The sequence below is a fragment of the Rousettus aegyptiacus genome, unplaced genomic scaffold, assembly GCF_014176215.1.
Source record: "Rousettus aegyptiacus isolate mRouAeg1 unplaced genomic scaffold, mRouAeg1.p scaffold_m13_p_2, whole genome shotgun sequence".
Classification (NCBI taxonomy): domain Eukaryota; kingdom Metazoa; phylum Chordata; class Mammalia; order Chiroptera; family Pteropodidae; genus Rousettus; species Rousettus aegyptiacus.
The window spans coordinates 51,650,495-51,674,395 of record NW_023416295.1 but is presented as its reverse complement, the minus strand read 5'-3'; the positions used below and the strand labels follow the sequence as shown (position 1 = coordinate 51,674,395).

At 34.1% G+C, this 23,901-nt stretch overlaps 1 protein-coding gene, 1 long non-coding RNA gene and 1 pseudogene across 6 annotated transcripts in view; 1 reads left to right on the top strand and 2 right to left on the bottom strand.

The window, feature by feature from the left end:
* SCN9A (sodium voltage-gated channel alpha subunit 9) overlaps positions 1–23,901 on the bottom strand; it is a 125,180-nt gene that overhangs the window by 37,653 nt on the left and 63,626 nt on the right. The window contains exons 9-17 of the mRNA XM_036236646.1: positions 23,726–23,867; positions 21,522–21,728; positions 19,671–19,946; positions 17,589–17,960; positions 14,719–14,848; positions 13,510–13,748; positions 11,247–11,420; positions 9,629–9,985; positions 6,509–6,985 (exon numbers count right to left, since the gene is read on the bottom strand). Of these exons, the coding sequence (XP_036092539.1) occupies positions 6,509–6,985; positions 9,629–9,985; positions 11,247–11,420; positions 13,510–13,748; positions 14,719–14,848; positions 17,589–17,960; positions 19,671–19,946; positions 21,522–21,728; positions 23,726–23,867 (2,374 nt within the window). The remainder of the gene's footprint in view (positions 1–6,508; positions 6,986–9,628; positions 9,986–11,246; positions 11,421–13,509; positions 13,749–14,718; positions 14,849–17,588; positions 17,961–19,670; positions 19,947–21,521; positions 21,729–23,725; positions 23,868–23,901) is intronic.
* LOC107521036 overlaps positions 1–23,901 on the top strand; it is a 128,463-nt gene that overhangs the window by 76,750 nt on the left and 27,812 nt on the right. For 4 of the 5 annotated variants that reach the window (XR_004955639.1, XR_004955638.1, XR_001599489.2 and 1 more), the window contains 4 exons: positions 9,734–9,893; positions 19,856–19,973; positions 20,956–21,046; positions 22,519–22,556. This is a non-coding gene — a long non-coding RNA (uncharacterized LOC107521036). The remainder of the gene's footprint in view (positions 1–9,733; positions 9,894–19,855; positions 19,974–20,955; positions 21,047–22,518; positions 22,557–23,901) is intronic. The other variant, XR_001599494.2, reaches the window with a different exon arrangement.
* Positions 10,111–11,199, bottom strand: LOC107521035 (annotated as a pseudogene).

Here is a 23,901-nt window from a genome sequence, read left to right as displayed (position 1 = left end):
AACAAAAATTCAAATAGTTTGGAACCAATCTGCAAAAAAAGAAATAGTCTAGGTAAAATCCTATAGGAGTGTTTTGTTTCTGTAAGATCTATACATAAAAGATATGGTCAAATGGTGGCTTTCCCCAAAGGTATAATTATAACTAATCCCTAAATCTTGCTAAGTCAACTTCATTTCTGAAAATTTATTTTAGTTTTTAAAATGCAATAATGAGAAAAAATTTCTTTCAACTGCCTCTTTGAGGAAAAAACTTTACAAATATCTAAACGGATAGACCTGATAACAATTTTATTAAAACCACAATATAGTAAAAGGACATATTTAACCTCAATGACTACAAATATTTAAAGAACTTTTCACCAAATCAATAAAAAGAATGCATTTAATAACAAGTAAGCACATTTAAGTCTCTCCAAAGATGATGTCTTCCAAAATTGAACCCTAAATAAATGACTGGGTAGATGGATACATGAGTGAGTGAATCAGGTGAACAATAAAAATGTTTGTTCCTCTGCCTGGAATTTCCTTCTCCACCATATTCACCCAATCAGTTCATCTCCACCCTTCAGGTCTGGCTCAAGTGCCACCGACTTTCATGTGCTTTCAGCCTGATATGGTCTCTTACTCAGTTCATCTCAATGGACTGGTTTATTATTCTGTGTGCTTTGTTTTGCTCTAGGTTCTATTATGGAGGTAGACAATAACCTAAAAATCAGCATTAAGGAGCTGAACAAAAGTCAGCAAATGCACAATACCATTATAACAGAAAATCTGATCTTGAATTGCAACATTACAAGGATGTAATAGAAAATAATTACATTACTTTTCACTCTTTTGTCTTTCTATGAAATGTACTGTGATGGTTAAAACTTGGAGTTCAAGTTCAAAAAGACTCCCTAAAACATCAGCGACTAACCTGCATAATTTCGTATAAACTTTTAGCGTCTTAGTCATCTGTAAATACAGATTAATAATGTCCACTTGCCTCAGTTGTTATAAGGAGGAAAGTTATATGGTGTAGATGAAAGTGGCTAAATGCATACATTTTTTCTTTGGTCTCTTCGGTGCTTTCTTATTTTGTATCTACCTCTCAATTTTTGAGTTGATCACTTGTCTTTTTGCTTTCTATGGCCCTTGTAGTGTCGGGGATGCTGTGGTGCACTGCCCAGATCCTCCCTTTAGGCAAGCCATTCATTTCTCAAGGTGCCATGAGTGTTGGCAATTGAAGGCTCACAGCCGAGTTCCTCTCTGGGAATGGCATGCAAAAGGGACTTGCCTGCCTCATCCAAGGTCACACCCCATCCCTACATGCAAAGATCAACTGCTTCAGAGAACAAAGGCCCAAGCCCCTTGCTTAAATTTAGGACAACTCCACGAGGTTGTCCAGAGCCAGAGATGGCTGTTGGGTCAGCTGAGGCCTCTGCTGTAACTGAAGAGCATTTCAGTTTCTCTCTCTGCCTAATCACCTTGCTTCCCTCACTTCTTACAGGTGTAAAAGCATTGCTTCTGGGAACACTACCAAGTAAATTTCCTATACACAGATTTCTATCAGAGTTGGTTTCCCAGTGAACTTGACCTCAGACTGACTCCCTATATAATCCCATGTATCATCCCTAACATAAATTAACACACAATAGTCCAACCTGTCTACAACTCTGACTTCTCTTCTTAAGATGTACATTTCCAAATACCTACTGTTCAGCATCACTTAGTTATCTTGCACATAGCTCACAAATAAAATGTTCCCAAATTAAAATGGCTCTCCCTTATCCCCTAGATTGTCTCCACCCCATCCTGTATATTTTTAACAGCATCAAAGACTACCCAGTCTTCTAATCTGAAACCTTTTCTTATGAGTCAGTTTGTATTCCCCAAAACATAGGCTGACATCCTAACCCATGATACCCTTGAATGTGACCTTATTTGGAAACAGGGTCTTTGTAGATATAGTCAAGTTAAGATGAGGTCATTAGGATAGGCCTTAATCTAATATAATTGGTGTTCCTGTAAGAAGAAAAGACAGAGATACACAGGGAGAATCCCATGTGATGATAGAAGCAGGGACCAGAATGATGAAGCTGCCAGACATGGAAGGCTGAGGATTAACAGCACCATCCAAAGCTAGGAAAAAGCAAGGGAGGACCCTCCCTAGTTCCCTCGGCATGGTCCTGCTGACACGGCACCTCCATTTCAGACTTCAAGCGGCTAGAACCATCAGAGAATAAGTTTCTGTTGCATAAAGCCATTAAGTTTGTGATACTTTGTTATGGCAGACACAGGAAATTAATATACCCTTTGAAGCAGCCCATAATTCATATATCCAGACCATGAGCCTCTATATTTTAACTTGCAAGTGACTTAGGGTTTATTCCCATCTGCTGTCGTTACTCCCTCAGCTTGAACTCTCATCAGCTGTCATTTGGATAATTACAATAGTTTATCTTCTCACCCTTCTCTTCTGATGGGGTTTATTACACCCATAACAAAATTCACTAACAGTACAACTTTGCTAACAACAAAGTATAACAAAAAAGGACCTTAAAGCTTCCTCTTTCTGTCAGATAAAAAGAATCATATTTTAACCTCCCATCATGGTACATCAAGCCATTCACTATCCAACTTCAACCTATTTCTGTAACCTCATACTTCCCACTAGGCAATCCTCGCTTATTTTTAAATGGGCCTTTTTGCATCTGGATGCTTTCACAAGTGCTGGTCCCTTTACCTCTCCCATTAAGGTCTCTGTCTCTTTCTGTGTCTCTGTCTCTCTCATCTGCTTGATGAATTGTTTTTACCAGAAAACTCATTTCAAATGCCTTCTCCTCTGTGAAGCATTCCAATTTATTTCCAAGATTAGTTATACTATACTCTATCTTGCCTCAATATTTTCTCTAAAATTCTATTTTAACTTTTTTATATGCGTAATTATAATTTCTGGTTTCTATGTGTGTTTCTCCTCAAAGGTAAGAAACTTTCTTTGCTCTTTATCAGCTAGCTACAACAGTGCCAAAGACCATCAGCTACACTTACTGAAGAGCACTGACAATGTGTCTTTCCAGGGCTCAGCAGGCATAGTAGGCATACAGCAGGTGCTCAGTAAGTGTGAGCTGAAAAAATGATTATCAATAGTTTATGGAAAATATACTTAGATATATTCCTTGGCAATTTTTTCTCCCACAGTGATCAAGTGTATGAAGGGCTTATATGGACTGTGCTTCCTTATAGAATACAAAGTGCTGCATAAATGTGTTTGCAGTGTGTTGAGTGACACTCCCTCGAAGGCTGGAAGTTTGATAATATAAAATGTGAAGATTTTATTGATGTCTTTTCTCCAACGACCTCAGCTAGGTCCATCATGACCTTCCTGGAATATTTCAAAACACCGAAGAACTATTAAGTAAAGTATCTTCATTTGGCTTGAGAAGGAATGAATGGGGGATCTTTCTGTAAGAAAATTTTTACACAGGATGTTTTCCTCTCTGTTGAGTGTACAAGATGAGCAAATTCATTTAAGCCAGCCTTGATAAGTGGATACATTTGTCAAAAGAGCAGTAAAGAAGATTTGGTGTATATGATTCATAGTGAGTGAAGGAGCTTCTCTGAAAGTTCTAAGAGCTTATATAATGTACTTTAAAAGCATATGAGGCTGTTATATTTTTGATATTTTGAGAAACAGACTGGATAAATGGAATGTTTTTCTCTGAAATTTGCTTCCATATGCTTCCATAATCAATGTTACAATTCTGTTCAATGGCTCTAGTTTTTCATCTTTAAAGCTGAGAAGAAAGTAATCTGTAATAACTAAAAACACAAGCAATGTCTCTTTGACCTCTGAGAAAGAGTTCTCTATTAAAAAAAAAAATTAGTTTTTTGGAGCTTTCAATCTGAGACTTAGCAGAATAAAAAGAAAAAAAAAGAACACTTCTTAAGAATTTAGTTAAGCTAGATGCCAATCACATTAAATTACTGCAGCTGTGTGAAAGAATTTTTTCCTAAGCAACTGTTAGCACAGTGCCTGGAGCATAGTAGATCTCAATAAATATTTACTGAATAAATGAGTGCATTTCATGCTTCATTTGAAGCTCCTAATCATGAAGTACTTCATTGCTAATGGTAAAAATCAGTGCAGTGTGTAGTTGTTGGCCACGTGCTTACAAGGCTGCATTGCGCCTCAGGAAGAGGCTGATTCTGAGAGGACCATCAGTCCAGAGTCTGTGTTCTGAGAAGCCGTGACAGGAATCTCATTCTCATGGGTCCATGTGAGGTGACAGTAAGTCTCTCTCAATTCTGAGACAAACTCGATTTTCAGAAAAAATGAATAGATGACAATTATTTCCCCAGTTTGTTTAAATTAGTTTACTCAACACTTTACTTTTTTAGAACTCATCTCTTTGGTTATTTTCTGGTAAGTTTATTATAAAATATTTTGACTGCATTCTGGAGTGCATATTTAACTGTCAAGATAAAGAGACCTGCCTGTCTGAGAACTGATACTAGAAGAGGATGGGAAAGCCTCCATAAAACATAATGGGAAAACAGAATACTAAGCCATAGAAGAGAGCGCTTTTTTTTTTTTTTTTTTTTTTTTTAAAGAAGAGGTAGGGAAAGAGAGTTATCCCAGGTCAAAGATGTTCTTTCCCAGTTCAAAGTGAAGATTCTTAAACTTGCAAAAGGGGGGAATATCCCCCATCCCTGAATAAAGATGATAATGTCTCAGAAACTTGAATCAAAACAAGCCTGGGATGAATTTAGGTTCATTTCCCATGGCAACTCAATCTATCACAGTGGCCACCAGGAACACTGCTGATAAAGATTCTGAGGCTGCATCCAGATTTAGGCAGAGAGAGTTCAAAAGACATGGGAGACCACTGAGGAAGTAGAGCTTATGTACATCTCATGTATGAGTTCTCAGAACTACTATTAAGTTGCTATCTTGTTGCTAAACTGAGCTCAAGGTCAAGCCATAAACATCCTGGAACAACTTGCTGCATGGATATGTATGGATTTTGCTTCTTTCTGTATTTCGTGCCTACCTCATTTGAATACTGAAATTAAGGGATCCTGGTTAACCTGGTCTGCAGTTTTTCATTTGCATGGAAGATGTAAATTTGTGGTTTTTGCATTTATAAATCTTGTTTTACTTTGTTCTCTTTGGAGTGCAATTTGGGTTGCTACCTTAAACTGTCCTTCTGGGATTGCAATCCTTTTCGTACAAATTAGTGCTTTTTGTTCTTTATTACAGCTTAAACCTGGTCAACTGGTCCCGAACAGGCATTTGTAACAAGCTCCCTAAGTGTGTCTTTGTACAGTAAAATTGTGAGCCCACTGATTTACCTCTCTTAAATTAAACCAGTAGCAAATAGCTACATTTAGTGTGTACGTGACTTCTCAATTTCATACCCATAATAATCGTTAATTGGGTACTTATTCTCCATCAGGCAGTTGTCTAATTAGTAACATAAATCCTTTAATCTTCATTATAATCCTATTTTGGATATAAGAAAACTAAAAAAATAGTTTTGTAAATTGCTCAAGATAATAGTTAGTAAGTATCAAAACTAGGATTTCAGGCAAGTATTCTCTCTCTAATGGTTGCATTTTTAACCATTTCACAAGGTAGTAGTTAAGACTTAAAGAACCTAAATGTATTAAATCAAGCATTACTTTCTATTGGGTAATCAGGAAGGATACCACTTTTGAGCACTCTGAGTACTGTTCTAAGCATTTTACATATTAATTCATTTCACCCTCAACCAACCCTTTGATGTAAGGACTAATAATTTTACAAATGAGGAAGCTGAGAGCTATGTCTTTAAGGATGTGTATAGGATTTTGAACGAAGAAGGAAATCCCAAGCAAAGTCATGTAGGGAGTGAGTACGTATGGCCCAGAAGCAAATCGACTTTTATACATTTAAGAGCCCCAGGCAAACAACAGGTGTAGGAATTCCAGGCAAACTAGAAGACACAACTGGTCAAAGCTGATTGGGGCCATTGTGTGAATGCCTTATCTACAGTCTGTAATTCAGGAGACTTGGGGACAAAGGACACTTCAAAGGAGTGACATGGTTAGTACTGAACCTGAGTAGAATTAATCAAATATGTAGACTAGAGTAGATGAAAAATGAAAGCAGAGATACCAGTTGGGACTCCACGTTGAATGGTTTATGCAAGTGCTGAGTGCAAAGGTGATGAAAAAGGGCAGTGGATTCAACAGAAACAGTGGATGAAGACCGTGTATGACTAGAGTTGATAAGAAACAGGAGATGAAGGAAGGGAAGACTTAAAGATACCTGGTGCTTTCAAATATACCTAAGTAAGATCAAATAAATGATTAAGAACCAGTAAGTAAAACTAAACCAGATGAAACTTCAGGAAGTTATTTTTAAAATCATATACACAAAAAAACTATCCATATCAGTATGTAATATTAGAATTTATGACACAAAAAATCTGAAAATTTCATTCATTTCATAGTAATTAATATATGAAACACAAAGTAATCTTACCCCTTTGCTGTATTCACTATCTGAATCACTGCTCAGTTCTTCAGTATTCATATTTTCCAAATCAGATTCCCCAGGTGCAATTGGCACTGTCACTGTGAGGCTGGGATTATGAATAAATGACTGACAATCATTTTCTTCCATCAAGTATTTGTCCATGTTTCTTCCAAAACCACTGGTTTTATCTTTTTCCTTGTGGAAATTGTGATCTTTGCTCATTTCAGCAAGTGTACGATTAGATATATAGTTTTGTTCCTTACTAATTAGATCTTCTGCTCGTTTTATCTCTTTGGAAATCTTTGGCTTTTTAGAAAATGCTTTTAGAATAAATTCACGTAAGGTTTGTTTCACATAATTTATTCCCTTATTAATTCTGGCCACTGCAATCTGGAGGTTGTTTGCATCGGTATCTTCTTCAATAGCTGTAAGGTTGTCTGAACTAAATGAACTCAGTAATAAAGCCAGAAATAGATTGAGGACCTATATTGGGGGGGGGGGGGAGGAGGGAGGATATGGAGAAATGGGAGACAGGAAGTAAAAAAGAAAGTAAGTATGTTTTTCTGAAATACAAGACAAAATCCACACTAGCAATGTAGGTCCCTGCACTTCTTCATACACAGATAAGAACATGTGATGAGAGTAGATTAGAAGCCAGACTCATCAATCTCTCCATATACTAGCTGTTGTGAACTCCCGGGAGCAGAGATTAGCCATTTCCATGAAGGACTAGCATGAGGAGCAAAGAGAATGCTCCCTTCACCAGAATATGTCGTTCTGAAGTCCATTCTTGCAGCAAGTGGCCTTGGTTAAATTCCCTTTTATGGACCTAAAAAGCTCTCCTAATGTTTACCTATAATGAATATATGTCACCTATGAGGAACGACTAGAACAAGAAAATTGTGACCACTCTCTATTGTCTTGACTAACTTAGGGCAAGTCACTTTCCCAGAAGATAAATGTCACTTGTTATAAAAAATAAAACATAATACTTGCAGACTTCTTGTAATAATATATTCTGTCCAAGACTTGTGTAAGCTTGCAATTTAATGTGGCTTTCAAGTCAGAAAAGGATCTGACATTGAACCCAATTCAAATGAAATGATGGCATTATAATTTGCCAATCATTTTGGCCCTAGAACTAGAGATTATAAAAGAGGTCAGGATAATTATCCTTGAAGCAAAATCTCATCTGTGTGCAAGAACATTTTTGTTTTTCTTCCCTGAGGTATGGGTCCAGGTGAATTCAACATAGTAAAAAATAAAAATTCCCACAGAGGGCTAAAAATTATATTTATATACATTTACATAGAAAATAAAAAGGTAATTAAATTACCTGTTCATGTAAATCTATTTGTGACCAAAAACATTAGCCTCATATTAGTATAATCAAATCTAGACTAAACTGAGGAAAAGGGACTCATCCCTGATTTTGGCCACACCTAAAACAGTTAGAAAAACACAAGTTAAAAATGCTGATGTTAATATGTTTGGTTTAAGAGAAGAGTCTGAGGGGGAGGGAAAGAAAAAATCATTGAGAACAAATCTGATGAATCGTTAAGAAATTATGAAATAGTTTATTTTCATTTTGGTCTTTATTGTTAATGAGTAAATATATTTTACTATGAAATATATATTCATTTATGTATATGTTTTAATAAGTATGATGATAAGTCCAAGGGTTCATTTTACTGCTTTAGTCTCCTTAATCAATGCAACTATTAATAGAAGAAGGGCAGAAAATTAAGAAGTACAATCTTCCAGCTATAAAATAAGTCATGGGGATGTGATATGCAGCACAGTGAATGAAGTCAATAATATTGTGATAACTATGTACAGTACCAGATGGTTACTAGACTTATCATGCTGATCACTTTATAAGGTATGTAGTGTTGAATCACTGTGTTGTAGACCTGAAATTAATATAATATTATATGTCAGCTATAATTAAGAATATTTTTTTAAAATTGCAAAAAAAATCAAATTTATTATTAGCTTTAGTTTTTCCAGATTTATTGAGATATAACTGACATATAACACTGTGTAAGTTTAAAGTGTGCAATGTGTTGATCTGATATACTTATATATTACAAAATGATTACCATTATAGCATTAGAGAACACCTACCTCCATCATGTCACATTAATTTTTTGTGGTGAGAACATTTAAAATCTACTCTCTTAACAATATTCAAGCATATACTATGGTATTAAGAACTATAATCACATGCTATAAATGACGTTGCCAGAACTTAAACTTCTTAGAGCTGGAACTCTGTACTCTTTTACCAACATCTTCTATTTCAACCCCCCTGGATCCACCAGCTCCTGGTAACTACCATTCCAATTTCTGTTTCTATAAATTTGGCTTTTAAAAGATTTCACATATTTCAATAATATGCTTCTGTTGCATCAGATCTTCACTGAGAATAAATACTATTTTCATTCCATCAAAAAGCATAACAATGCATTAATATTTTATCATAGTCTACTGGATATCACACATGAAATGAAGTCCATTTAGTATCATGTATCCATTATCATATTAGGCAGGGAAAGAAATATTAATAAAACATATATTTGACTCAAAGTGTAATCCTGATTGATGTGCTTCACAGGTTTCCTGATGTAAACTTGAGATTACTGAAATTTTATTTTCCTAAACTACCCTCTAAAACTTATGATAGATTTTTAATCATTTGAATTAATTGGTAGTAAAATGACTTAAGAAATAAATGAGAAAAAGGAAAAGAGTTCTTTTTAAGATATGACTATACTATGTAGAGAACTATATTAGAAACATAATTTTTTGTTTCTTTCTTTTCAGAGTCTAGTTCTATATCACTAGTAAGTCTTTAATTAAAAGTTGGTTAACAACTTTGTAAATTATATTTTTGTTATCTTTCATTGGAAAAATCTTGTGAAAAATATAAGTATGGGTTATCTGGTAGAGAATTAAAACAATACTTCATTTTCTTTCCTGTTCTCTATATTGAAATGATCAATGTTTTATTACAATTAATAGTTTTAGATCTAACTAATCCTAAAATTATAAAATAACTGATCATATCTACAGATAACAATTTTCTATGGAAAAATTTAAATGTATAGACATCTGATTACATACCACCAGGTTTCCAATCACCATAACCATCATGTAAACAACAAGGCACATGGCTTGACCAGCGACCTCCATACAGTCCCACATGGTCTCTATCCACTCTCCACACAGCACACGAAACACAATCAGGAAGGAGTGGAAGAAATCATTCATGTGCCAGCGTGGGAGTTCGCAATCATCGGAGATCCTGCAGACACATTCTTTGTAGCTCTTACCAAAGAGTTGCATGCCGACCACAGCAAAAATGAAGACAATGATGGCCAACACTAAGGTGAGGTTACCCAGAGCCCCCACTGAGTTACCAATGATTTTTATCAGCATATTCAGTGTTGGCCAAGATTTTGCCAATTTGAAAACTCGAAGCTATAAGTAAACACAAAGCATAATGTTTATTATTATGATAAATTTTAATGTTTCTAATCTTGAGTTTTATTCCAAATTTTAAGTTCTAAAATATTGTCATTACCTAACTAAAATACTGATTTCTATTTTTTATTTTCATCTATTTCCAATATCTCTGTTATTTTGTTATGCTTACCACAATATAATTACCACACATTTCAAAGGAAGTGTGTAATTTTAGTTCAGGATTGCTATCGACACCTCTTAAACGGTTCGACATATTATTCTCTTTAGGACTGATCATTTATCCTTAATTCTATTTTCTGATATTTTTATAAACTTTTTTATTTTTGCAAGAGAACAAATCCCCTTTATTTACTTTCAATAAGTTTAAATCTATGAGAGGTACAGTGTTACACGGATTCTGTGTCCAATGGCCTTAGCAGGAAGGTTGCTTCGGAATTTGGCACAAACCATGCCACTGTTTCCATGAGCATGAGTTACTTTTCTTCAGATTACTCTGGTTTTGTTCGGTTTGCCACCAGGGATCACCGTGTTGTTCTTTGCCTTGTACACATAAGCACATCTCTTGCCTAGATAAAACTCAGTCTCATCTCGAGCATAAACTCCTTCAATTTTAAAAAGAGTGGTGTGTTTCCTCTGGTTCCAGAGACCTTACTTATAACTAGCAAAAATGGCCTTAGACCATAGCCTTCCAGACATATTTGTTGCTTTAGAAGTCCTGTTCTCAGCAGGCCTCTGTAGGCTCCAAGATGGCGGACAAAGATTTAAACTTTTTAATGCTGACATATGGATAAAACCCAATGTGTTAGAGAAAAAATGCTTTTAAAAGCCTTTTTTTTTTTTGTATTTTTATTATCAGACAATTGTTTTGGGAAAAAAGATTTGATCTTTAATTATCAAATCCACAAAGTAATAAATATATTATAATGGTTAAAATTCTATAACCATAAGCTTCTCACTGGGAGATAAACTTTTGTCCTATTTGGTAAAGAAATATTTTCTACTATCCTCAAATATAAAACTTCTATTATGCTGATGTATACAATGGAATAAGCCTTCAAGATTCTATAATTAAATATTCATGGGGTTTTGAGCCCTTTAAGTGAATTTATTACTGAATGAGCTTTATTTTACCAGAAATCAGGGCCTAATCTTATCTTTTGATTCAAACCTCCAAAAGATTTAAATAGTAATAATGCAAAGCCACAGAAACAACCCTTTATATACAAAATATAATGTAAAGTTGGTCTATACTTACCAGTCTGAATGATCGCAGAACTGACAATCCTTCCACGTCTGATAGAAAAAGCTCTACTAAACTTAAAGTCACAATAAGGCTGTCAAAAATATTCCATCCTACTTGGAAATATTCATATGGATCCATGGCAATTAGTTTTAAAACCATTTCAGCTGCAAAGATCCCAGTAAAGACCTAAGTAAGAAATATGTTTTTTCTGTTATTATTAGAAGATATGGAATCAACATAATGATGATATGACTATTTGTTTAGTATTTATTGTGCTTCAGTGTGCTAGATACTTTACTATGTTACTATCTCATTTAACTCTATATAAACTTGGTATCATTTTCCTTACAGCTCTAATACAAGCAATGAAGAGTTAAAAATTCTAACTCTCCTGTCAGCTCTCATTATCACTAGGTAGTATATTAAAATTATATATATATATATACCTTTAACAACCACATAGTCACTCTTTGTGAAAAAATTTATGTGATCAACAAGTTATTCTGGAAGAAAATAAAAAGGAAACATGGATGCTGAGATTTTGAACCAGTCTTTTTTTGGATCTGACTACTCTTAAAGTAATAAAAGAACATACTGACTCACTCTTTAAAGATTTATCAATAGAAGAGGAAAAAAGTATTTCATTGGCACAGTGGCAGCTAAAGCAAGACTTCCAAAGCATTGACACAAAAGTACAGCACAAAACATAATTAATTCATGACACTGATATCAAAGGACTCACTTAAAAAGATAACAGTGAAATACTTGTTTATAAATCATTCAAGTACAATTTGACTAAAAAAAAAAAAATGCCCAAAGAAATTTCAAGGGGAAATGGTTAAGCCTATTAACTACATGAGTCAATCTTAAAATAACATAGCATCAAGAAGACCATCAGAGGCACTCAGACTTGGGACTGCAGTAACAGATAAGGGGAATTCTTTTTGAGTTCATAGTGGTACAGTTAACTCAGTGAGAAGACACTGATTTTCATGATCTGGATCTCCAACGACTAGATAATCCTGTCTTTTTTCCAAAGAGAAGTAGAAGAGAAGAAGAATGCTAATTCGCAGAGAATATAGAGTACAAATATTCTGACTAGGAATATTCACAAACAATTTTGGAGAGAAGACCAACCCAGAAACAAAGTCTTTGGCTTCAAAGATCAATTGATTTAGGACCACAGCAAAAGTGAAATTATCTGACACAGATCCAGAATGAAAGGCATCCAGAATGATTCATGATTTATTTAGAGTCATAAGCCTGCAGATTCACACAGATTCATGAAATTCATGCAGACTGTCAGAAACTACCATTTTGTTCATTTGTTTACCATAAGGCACTAATTAAGCTAGAATATGACCACTACTGCACATGTAAGAGATCACTCTGGCATCAATTTTCCTAATTGGATCCTATATTCTCTTGAAGCCTACAGATCACCTTCTTGCTTGTCCAAGCTTTTGCCTCCTATGTCCAGTTCAAGTATTTTTTCCCCCTCAATATTCTTGTTCTTCAGGCTTGTTTCTGCTGACTAATTGAAAGTATGATGATGATGATGATAGTATCAGTAAGTTTAATTTGTTGCATACTTACTATATGCCAGGCTAATAAATTAAGGAGAAAGTGTTTAATCCTCCCCGCAATATGATCAATGAAGTATTATTATCATTATAGATAAAGAATTATTATTCTTATTTTGTAAATGAAGTGTTATTATTATTATTATTACTCTATAAATGAGAAAATTAAAAATTATAGAGATCAATATATCTGTCCAAGGTCATATAACCAGTAAGACACAGAATTAGGATTCAACCCAGTATTTTAGGACTCTATAAAGTCCCAGACACTTTATCTATTATGGTAAAAAAAAGCACCCATATTTTTTTTCTGAATATATGTGGGGTATGTACTTTGAAGGAAGCTGCAATGTAATTATAAAATGGATAAGAAAGTATTGAATTATCAAAATATTGATCCCAAGAAACATACTGACAGAAAACAAAACAAAACAAAACACTATCTACTCCCAAGATGGTGACCCTTTATGGAAATATTATTGAAATGCATAGACCTTAATATTACTGCAAAATTATTTTAGAATAGTAACTATTGCCAGAAACTTGACTCTGTACAATAATTCATATTGTGAATTCTGGATATGCATAATTACCTAACTGCAAATCCTTCTGACTTAAAAAACAAACAAACAAACAAACAAAAACACAATAATCATGACAACTAAAGAGAGAACATGTATCAAAAGGCTCACCAAATTTCCCACGACGAGCGCGTTTTTGAATTCTTCAGTCATTGGGTGATGTTCCATAGCCATAAATAATGTGTTTAAAACTATGCAAATGGTAATAGCAAGATCTACAAAAGGATCCATCACAATAAACTCAATAAGCTTTTTAAATTTTATCCAATATGGAGAGCAATTCCAGATCAGGAATGTATGTGCAAATCTGTACCACCAAGGTGGACATTTTTGTCTGGACTCTTCAAGTTCTTGGAGAAAAAGAGAGAGAACATGAAGTCAATCATTTGTATGAATCGGCAGTATTTGTTAACACTGAAACAAGTCTTCTGGTTTAGACTTGAAAATTTAACAGTACTATTTCCATGCAAAGATAGCATTATTACATAAAAATCGTATAGCACATGTTCATTTACTAGATCAAGCATAAATTAGGAAAAAGCAGTTAAATTAATGACTAAAAGTGGATATGGGCATCTCTCAGAAACATGTTTCTAATATGTGATGGTAAACAGAAGAACCTATGTTTTCTTAAAGGAGAAATGTAGGAGATAGACGGAAACTGTGTCTGGCTCTGTCACAATTGTATGTGTTAGGAGGGGACTGAGATAGCCTTAGGACAGGTGGGAAGTGGAGCATACTGTGGGAGGAGTGGGAGGGAGCCACCACTTTTTACAAGTTGCCACCTTTTGAATCCCCTCTCAATGTATCCGAGGGTCGAACCACTATTGCTCACATTATATTCTCTGAACTGCGTTCTCTAATGCTTTTTGATCATAATCTCAACAGATGGTCGTGCTACATATGACCATTTTATAGTTTACAGAATGTTCTGAGAGGCAGCAATTTATAGATGTCTGAAAGCATGAATTATTTTCTTACATATTAGAGAGATGAGAGATTCAGAGAGACGAGGTAAAATTTCTAAGATTACAAAGTGAGAGAACCACATAACCCAGGGTTAACATAGCTTCTTCATTAACTACCATGAAGCTATTTATCTTTGAAAGGTCATATCATCCAATGCCTGTTTTTAATCACAACTTTATCCATTTTTTTAAGCACATAAAGATAATTCCATTAATATCCACTGGTTATCTTTACCATTGCTTATAACTATTGTATATTCTTTGAGTTCTTCCTAAGAACTTCATGTATTGATCAGGATTTACTAGAATTTTATTTAAAAATCTGCATAGTAAAGATAATTTTATTACATACCTTCTACAGTGTTTGTCAATATGCTTGCTCTACTCATTGCTCTTTGTCTGAGATTGGGATCATGCAACATATCTTCAGAAAGGAGATACGAGCTAGAACGTCTCTTTTTATGTATTTGATTGGTTGTACCCTGAAAAAGTGTAATTTATTGAAGTTTAAAAGATATGATTCTAATAAATTGAAAGTATAAAATCTTGCTTAGGTGGCTGTAATGGGTAACTAAAAGTAGAGATGAAATGAAATTGCTAAGTTTAGATCATGGCTCTGCTACTTATTGGCTGCATATTGTAGGAAGGTTACTTGACCTTTTTTTGGTCATAGTTTCATCATTAGTAAAATGGGGATAATCATAGTACTTGCTTTACATTTTTACCATGAAGATTAAAAGGATTAATACTTAGAAAATAAAATAATTAAATGACCTTCTTTTATTATTATAATCACTGTCATCATCTTTCTATCTTTTTGATCTCCAATTTATTCAAGTAGTTTTACATATAAGAGTCTTACATAAAAACAGCTAAATAAATGTTCTAGGGATGTGTGTCTAAAGGGGTAGAATCTCAGTATTCTTTCATCAATTTCTTAATCATTCTTTGTTGAGGTAACAATGTCATTGGAAGTGATGGTAATGATTGTTTCTTATTGCCAAAGAAGAGCTCACAAAGTGATCTGAGTATATGATGATAAATGACTCAGTTTGATCAGTAAAATTAAGACTGTTGGGAACTGTAGCAAAATGGAGAATGTAAGCTCCATCTAAAAGAGGGCCATTGTCGAGTTCAAAGGATTGCTGCCATGCAAAAATATGAGCTCAGTTTACTAGGTAAACTCATTTTTATGTGAAATGCCTTAATTCCAAATCTTGGCAACTAATTCAAAGTTAAAATTAACAACACACACACACATACACTCTCATACACATATATACATGCAAACAACTATACAACTCTACATTTATCTATCCATTTATCTACTGTGTGTTTTATATATGTATGTGTATACACACACACACACCACTTTCAAATCTATACATGTGAGTTCTAGAATTGTAAACTTGTATAGTTGTTTAGATATAGTTATATATGTGTGTATATCAAAACCCAGAAACACAGCCATAAATATATGCACATGTGTATATATGTGCATGTTCACAGATATATACACACAAAAACACATCTGTTGGTGGCTTTCGAAAGAGATCTCTCTATATCCATGTCTTTTTTTCTGATTCAATCTCTACTTTAAGACTTTCCAGAAGCAGAGACTTCTTTTTCCCCAAGTCAAACAAGAATTTGTTGATTAAACAAATTCTTGTCCATGTAGACATGTCTCAGTTGTCAAGGTTATATTGTTATGCAACTTTTTCATCTAAATTACACATTATGTTGCACTATTATGTTTTTGCATTTCTGCTGAATCTTGAAGTATCCACTAATTCCTCTAGTTTTGCAGTTTTAATTTTAGGATTCATAGTGATACTGACTTTTCTGCGATAAAAATAAAATTTAAAATGAAAACATTTCACTTAAAAATATGACATAATTTCCAAGTCTGATATAAATTATATAATTTTTTATGGATAATATATATCATTGAAAAGCAAAACTCATCAAGATCTGATTCCACAGAAATCCAACATGCTTGTTTGATAAAGAAAAATACCTTGACAGAGGGCTGTGGCTATATCATGCAAGCATAGAGGTCACATGTTACCTAAAAGCACATGCATTCATTCAAACCATGTGGCTTTGGCTTTGATGGAACTTTATTCTCACTTGAAATACTATATTGTCAGCAAATATGAATATGTGCATAAGTAGCATGAGTTCAAAGCTTGTTAGGTTAGTCAAAGACCTTGCCAATATTTAGTAATGCACTGTGACAGTTGAGTGGCCTAAAGAGGTAAGCTGGAAACTCCAAAGTCCAGAAAGATCTCGCTTTCAAGCCTAATCATACCTTTTTTCTCTAACTACTCAATGACCTCTAAACTCTTGAAATTATGATTTTGGAATGGTTTCTTAGTTTTTGTTTTTACATGTGTATTTTTGCATTATGTGTGTTGTGATATTGTTTTTTAGTCACAGACTCTAGACCAAAGAGTATTTTTTTTTAATAAAAATAGTAAGTCTCATTTATGTATGTGGAAAGATATAGCTATTCTAAATTATTTCCAAGAAGCATATCATACATTGGAGAGAGATGAATTGTGGTGGTTAAGAGTACACGCTCTGAAACAGAGAGCCTCTGTTTGAACTTCAGCATTACCATTTATTAGCTTCATCTCTCTGTGCCTCAGTTTCTCCTTTGTAAAACAGAGATAACAATATATAAGTTCATAGGACTGTTGCAAATACTAAGTACATTTGCTATTATTATTACTATCATTAATAACTCAAATAAGATCCCTCACAATAAGATATATATTAAATAGTGACTTGAAAAAGATAGCAAAAGTTGGTAACTAATCCAAATTTACTTATAAAAATGGAGCCTATTATCAACTAATGAGATCAGCATTATCAAAGTACTTTCTGTGCTGATGTATATTTTTATAAATTGTTTTCTAAATGGATGATTTATAATCTTCAAATATAATATCGATAGATAAGTATCTTTTTTAAACATGGGGTTTTATATCAAATCATCTTGTACACCTCAATTATACTTCAGTTTTTTAAAATGGGTTTTTAAATTATTTTGAATTATGTATAATGATTAAGTTAATGGGTTAAAGGTATGTTTCTACAGACAGAGTATTGCAAAGTGCAGAGCCATTCACAGGACCAGAGAAGGCCCCTCCAGCAGAAAGATTGACTGATGCAAGAATAAGGGCCGAGCCATGCCTGAGCTATTTAAAACGTCCTTACGCTGTCATCAGAAGTTGCCTTATCTATTATCACCTCTGGTAGAAGCTGTCCATTGGGGAGCATGAGGGCTGACGGTCCATCAACCAGGGAGACCACACCATTGCAGTCCACGGCACTGTGCATCTTCCCGTTCACCGGCAGCATTGGGGGGGACCTACTGGCCTGACTGATGTTACTGCTGCGCCGCTCCCGAGGTCTGTAGGGCAAGAACAATGAGCCCCTTCTGCTCTCATTGTCTCCGAAAATGCTGTGCTCATCATCAGCAAATTCAGTCTCAGATCCAAGATCTCTTCCTCGACCTTTGAAACTAAAAAGACTTGCTCTGCTGCTGCGCCTTTGAGGAAACAAGGAGCCACGAATGCTAAGTGGTGACTGCAGAAAAAAGAAAAAATGACATGTGTCTGCTAAAGCACCTAAAAATACAAGTGCATTATTTGCTGCTGTGCAGCTCTCTGTTATTCTGGCCTCTCCATACTTTCTGTACCATTCATTTTGCTATAAAGAACATATCACTTAAAAAATAATTTGGTGTTAATACCTGTATGCTTCTTTGCATTCCATTGTTTAAAACTTCACCTTACACACTAAGAGCTCAGTTAAGGTGTCTTAAGAAAGACCTTTTAATACTAGTGAGTCTACAAAGTCATAAAATATTAGAACTTGGAAAAGAAGTTGCCCAATACCAAAGAGGGGAAGAGGTCACACTTACGTGACTCATGTTCAGGATAAACTGTGGCTATAAACTAAACTGAATGCATAGTCTTTGGAAATATCTAATTCAATAAATGTTAGTACTTAATATGTAAAGGACAGAGTGGCAGGTATAGTGAGAGATAAAAAATTAGTATAACAAGGTCTTTGCCTTGAAACTAGCTTGGACTGCTCTTGTCATATTTATTTTTCTTGCTATTGCAGGTATTCAAGTTTTGTCTCACCAACAAAATTATGAAATCTTTGAAAGGCAGGGATTCTTTTATTTCTATGCATATCTGACAGGTTCTTACAGACGTAAGTGTTAGAAGCTAGGAATTCTAAACGAGGACATAGATTAGAAAGATAGTAATTGTGAGTGGGGCATGGAAGTGCTGATGAAGGGCAGTGGAGAGGACAAAGGAAACTCTGAGGGATGGGTGGCACCTGAGGAAATGAGTGAAGAATGAGTGGTACTATGCCAGGAGGAAAAACAAGAAAGAAAATAATCCCACTAAGAGAAAACCATGTGTGCTAATTATTGAAGGCATGAAAGTTTGGGGCATGTAGGTGAGAGTGAAAAATCATGGTGGACTAAGTGTACATGAAGGTACAGAAAGGCGGGAAATGAAACTGAAGCCATTCATGGCGTGGATAGATAACATGTGGGTCTTGTTCTCTAGTCAGTAGTTATTCAATGGAGATTTTTTTGTGTGTTTGAGTAGAGGAATAGTTTTGATTTAGAAAAATGATTTGGAAGGGCTGTGCAATGGAAAACAAGGAAGTATTAAGGAGCATAAAAGCAATGGTTCCTCTTGGAGGTTTGTATGTAAAGAGATCTGAAATATGGAGGTTTCGGCAGAAAATGAAAGAAAAGGAAAGAGAAATTCTACATAAGCAGAAATAACTGACTATGGGACTAGATGTTAGTATATGATGCAGTTGCAGGTGGAGGCTATCAATAGATGTCTCCAAACTTTTCAGCTCAGGTAGGTGATGTTCAGGTGATACATTACCAAAGTAGTGAAGAAAAAAGAAAAACTTAGCCTAAGGTTAATTTTTAATCAATATGGGACTTATGAAATAGGCTAAATAAAAATATAAAAGTTAATGTAAGTGTAAATAACTTCTCTATTTTTACAATGGTTCTCATGAATATTTTGTTTTGAAAATCTGTTTATTTGAGAAGATATGACAATTCCAAAACTGTAAGTTTCTTACAAACTTAAATGGAAAACTACATACACCCATGTTCTTACCATAAATGCCCAGCAATCAATAGGTTTTTACCCAAAAACATACCACTGAAGTAACTCGCTCTCCTCTCAGAATTGAACAGTTGGCTCTATAATCCTGCCTCTGGGGACATACATTTGATAGAGTCAGGGGTACCTGATTAGGAGTAGACAATCTCTTTGCACGTGCTCGCCTGTGACCTTCAACACCAAGGTGGAAACTTTTTCTCCTGATACTCTCCTCTGATTCTGATTTGGACAATTTCTCATCATCTCCCTTTTCTTCTCCACTGGAGAGCTTCTTTTGATTCTTTTTCTTTCTTCTGTTTCTTCTTTCTTTAGCACTTTTAGAGCTCAGTTTGGATGTTTCAGAAGAACTCTCAGAGAGGCCCATAATAAGGCTTGTATATTCAGCTGCTGCGATTGCTATTGCCTGTGGGACTCAGAGGTCACACATATAGTGAGTCACTTATAAAGTTTGATGATACGGCACCTCTCTACCATGATTTTAATTATATTGTTTATATACTCATGTTTCTTATTCAGGAAGTAATGTCATTTTCTGTACACTATGACCAGAGAGCTTACAAAATATATATTTATTGCTTCTCTTGCTTTGTAATAAAGTCCCATTGTGCTTTAAAATTAACCTATTACATACTATTACTATATTATAGTAAAGCAATCTTAAATAATATATGTAAAAGCTTTACTAAGTAATTCTGTAATATAAAACTTAAGCTATATGATAAGATAATTTGTGTATCTTGTTCAGGTAATTAACTCAATATTATCAAAAGAATAAAGCACTCTATAGTTTAATGAAAAACAAGTTGTCTGAAAATTAAAAATAATTATTACAGGATACTATCTCAAGAAAATGAGGGGTTCCCTAGGAAACTGCTGAGATAATCTAATGCTCCCTGTGCCTTTATAATAATAAATCTCTGTAAAACTTAAGAAAATAAATATATAGTCAATAAAAAATAAAAATAATTCATAATCCTACAGTCCAGAAATAATTGGTGTTAACATTTCTTCAAGTCTTATTTTATATATATATATAATTTTTAAATTGCTTATATCTTATACTCAATTTTGTATCCTCCTACTTAATATATTGTTATATTGATATTTTCCTATCATATTCTTAAAACATATAATTCTATGGCTGAATAAAATTATGTTTTGTATCTTCCAAACAACAAAAATATCATAGTCCTCTTAATAATTTTCTAATTTTCAAAAATTTTAATGCTTTCTGATTTTTAATATTATAGATACTTCACTGAACATCCTTCTGCATCAAAGGTTCTATCATTAGTGGTTACTACTCTCTCCCTAATAGCTTAGATTCCTTGAAGAGATTTAAGTAGGTCAAAACATCAAACGAGTTTTAAGACTTATTCTGAATATTTTAAATTTTGGTTTTCTTATTATAGACCTCAAACTTTTTCCACTGAAATACTCTTTAGAAGAAAAGATTGAGGAGATCCTCAAGAATTTTTGACTTAGCCTAAAATGACCACAACTGTAAGTATGATTTTTTAACATCTTACATATTATCTTAAAAATCCTTGCAAAATTAAAAAAAAAAATGATGCGCATTTTTCTTTCTACCCCATAGAACATCTGTTAACTTTAACATTAAAATAATCTTCCCTAAACATTTATGGTACAATTATTCTGGAGAAATACATCATGTGTTGGGACTTTTCATAATGCCATAAACACTGAGGAATTGTGGGTAACAGGTTTAGGAACAGCTTAGAACATTCTCTGTACCACAGTGAGCAGATTATGGGAGAAGCTGGAATAGGTCAAATGTCAATTGTAAGTCAATCCAGAGTCAATTCCTTTAACCTTACCAAAATGAGAATTTAGTTTATATAAAGGAATCCATTAAAGAAAATCTCCCTGGGGGAAGTCCTAGCATTGGCCGAGGAGCTTCTGTTGTTCCCTTTTGCCCTTGTACTTCTAGGAAGAATTTTAAACCAAATAACAATACCTCAGCTTCTTCTTGTTCTTTTTTAAGTCGATCTAGCATCTGTTGAAATTCTAACTCTTTCTGTCTAGCTTCTTCAATGTTTGCCTGGTTCTGTTCTTCATAGGCCATGGCAACCACAGCCAGAATCAAGTTTATTAGATAAAAGGATCCCAGGAAAATCACCACCACAAAGAAGATCATGTAGGTTTTCCCAGCAGCACGCAGGGTCTAGGGAAGAGTGGAAATAATTATTTTAATAACACAAAGTTTGTTTGTAGTAAATTATTTCAACTTGAATGGCCTATTTGGCATGAGTGATTTGGGAAGTTCTGTACAATTTCATGTAACAAAAATATAAAAGAATTAAAACATCTTCATGGAAAACAATCAGTATTAAAATACACACATTTCCAGTACAAAGGATATAGCAATCTGTTAAATTTGTACTAAAATTAAGTATGATTCTTGATTATTATTAAGCATAATAATCCTGAAAAGTTTTCCCCAGTATGAAAATTACTCAAAAACTAGCTGCATTGCTCATCTGCAAATTACAAAACCAGATAATTTCTATAGTACCTTTTACTAATGAAATTCTATCTTTAACAAGAAGTACTAATGATGAGGTACTATGTTCACACAAGAGAGATAAGTTTATACCTTATAGTATAAACTTACATTTATTTTAAATTAACGTTCACTAAAAGTTTAAAAATATAATAAATAAAAAATTCAAAGGGTATAGATATTCAATGAGAAATAAGTCTCTTTCTCCTATCTCTGATGCCTAGTTACTCAATTCCTTTTTCCATCAGTTATTGATGTCTTCTATTGGATAACTTCTTAGTACATATAATTGTTAGGTCAACAGGCATATTAATTATAATTTTAATAAAATTTCCCATGTTACTCTCTCTAGTAGCTCTCAGCAATGTATAAGAACATCCGTCTCCACATATGTCAGTCAGACAGTACCTCTCTCTTTTCATTTACTTTTTGATCTTTGTCATTCTGACAGGTAAAAAAAATCTGCACTCATTTTAATTTGCAGTAAAGGTGAGTATCTTTATGAATACTTTAAAAAGCCATTTGTATTTCTTTTTTCCTGTGAAGTATATTTTTATATGATTTCTGTATTCACTTATAATTAAGCAAACATAAAACAGGCCAAAAGAAGTATCTGTGGCAATTTGAGAAAAATGATTTGTTAAATTTAATACAGAGTAATCGTTTTTGGTCTCCTTCATCTTGGGGTAAGTTGCTAAGAATCCACATTCAAGTTAGAGGAGATGATCATGAGAATTAACAATTACCATACAAGAGATGAATGGTATAAACTGGAGAATATTCAAAGGGCATGAAAGTCTGGAGCAAGGAGCAACTGAGTTGGGAGAAGAAAATTTAAAGAAGTGAATCGAGTCTTTAAATCTTGTATTATTAGTTCACTAGGGCTACCATAACAAAATGCTATAGATCAGGTGACTTAAACAACAGAAATATGTTTCTCATAGTTCTGGGGGCTGGAAGTCCAACACCAAAATGTTGGCATGTGGTTTCTCCTGAGGCCTTTCTCCTTGGCTTGCAGATGGCCACCTTCTCACTGAGTCTTCATATGGCATTTTCTCTTCAATTGGCATCTCTCTCACTAATGTCCTAATTTCCCCTTCTCATAAGAACATCAGTCAGATTGGATTAGGACCCATCCTAACAGATTCGTTTTAACTCAGTTACCTCTTTAAAGGTTCTAATTCCAAATCTAGCCATTCCAAGGTGCTGGGAATTAGGACTTCAACATATGAATTTGGGGGAATACAATTCAGTCCATAACAACTGTATATAGAACTTTAAAAGCTAAAGTATGGCAAGCATACAAGAGCCTGATGTTTAGGTAACTTCAAGTAGAAAGGCATGTGTGGAAAGCACAGTGTGTGTGAGAGAGGTATGAGAGAACATTACAGTATATTTCTTGTTTTATTTAGGACCCTATGGGATGTTATTTACTCACAAATGGGGGAAGATATTTAAAGACCAAATAAGTCCAGAAAAAATAAGAAAATAATTTATGATTAAAGAACTATCCATTCTAATAGTACTGAAAATAGAAAATGTCTAATTTTAGTAATAAGACAATAGAGTTTTCTCCATTCTAAATTGAATAAACTACATATATAAAGCTATAAGGAACATACATTAGATACGCAATGAATGCTTCTCTTGGCACTCACCTGTTGGTAAAGATTTTCCCAGTAATCCTGGGTCATTAGCCGAAACAAGGCTAAGAAGGCCCAACTGAAAGTGTCAAAGCTTGTGTAGCCATAGTCGGGGTTTCTGCCTACTTTCTGACATGTGTACCCTTCTGGACACTGACTACAAGCAAAAAAGAATATCACAAATCAGAGTA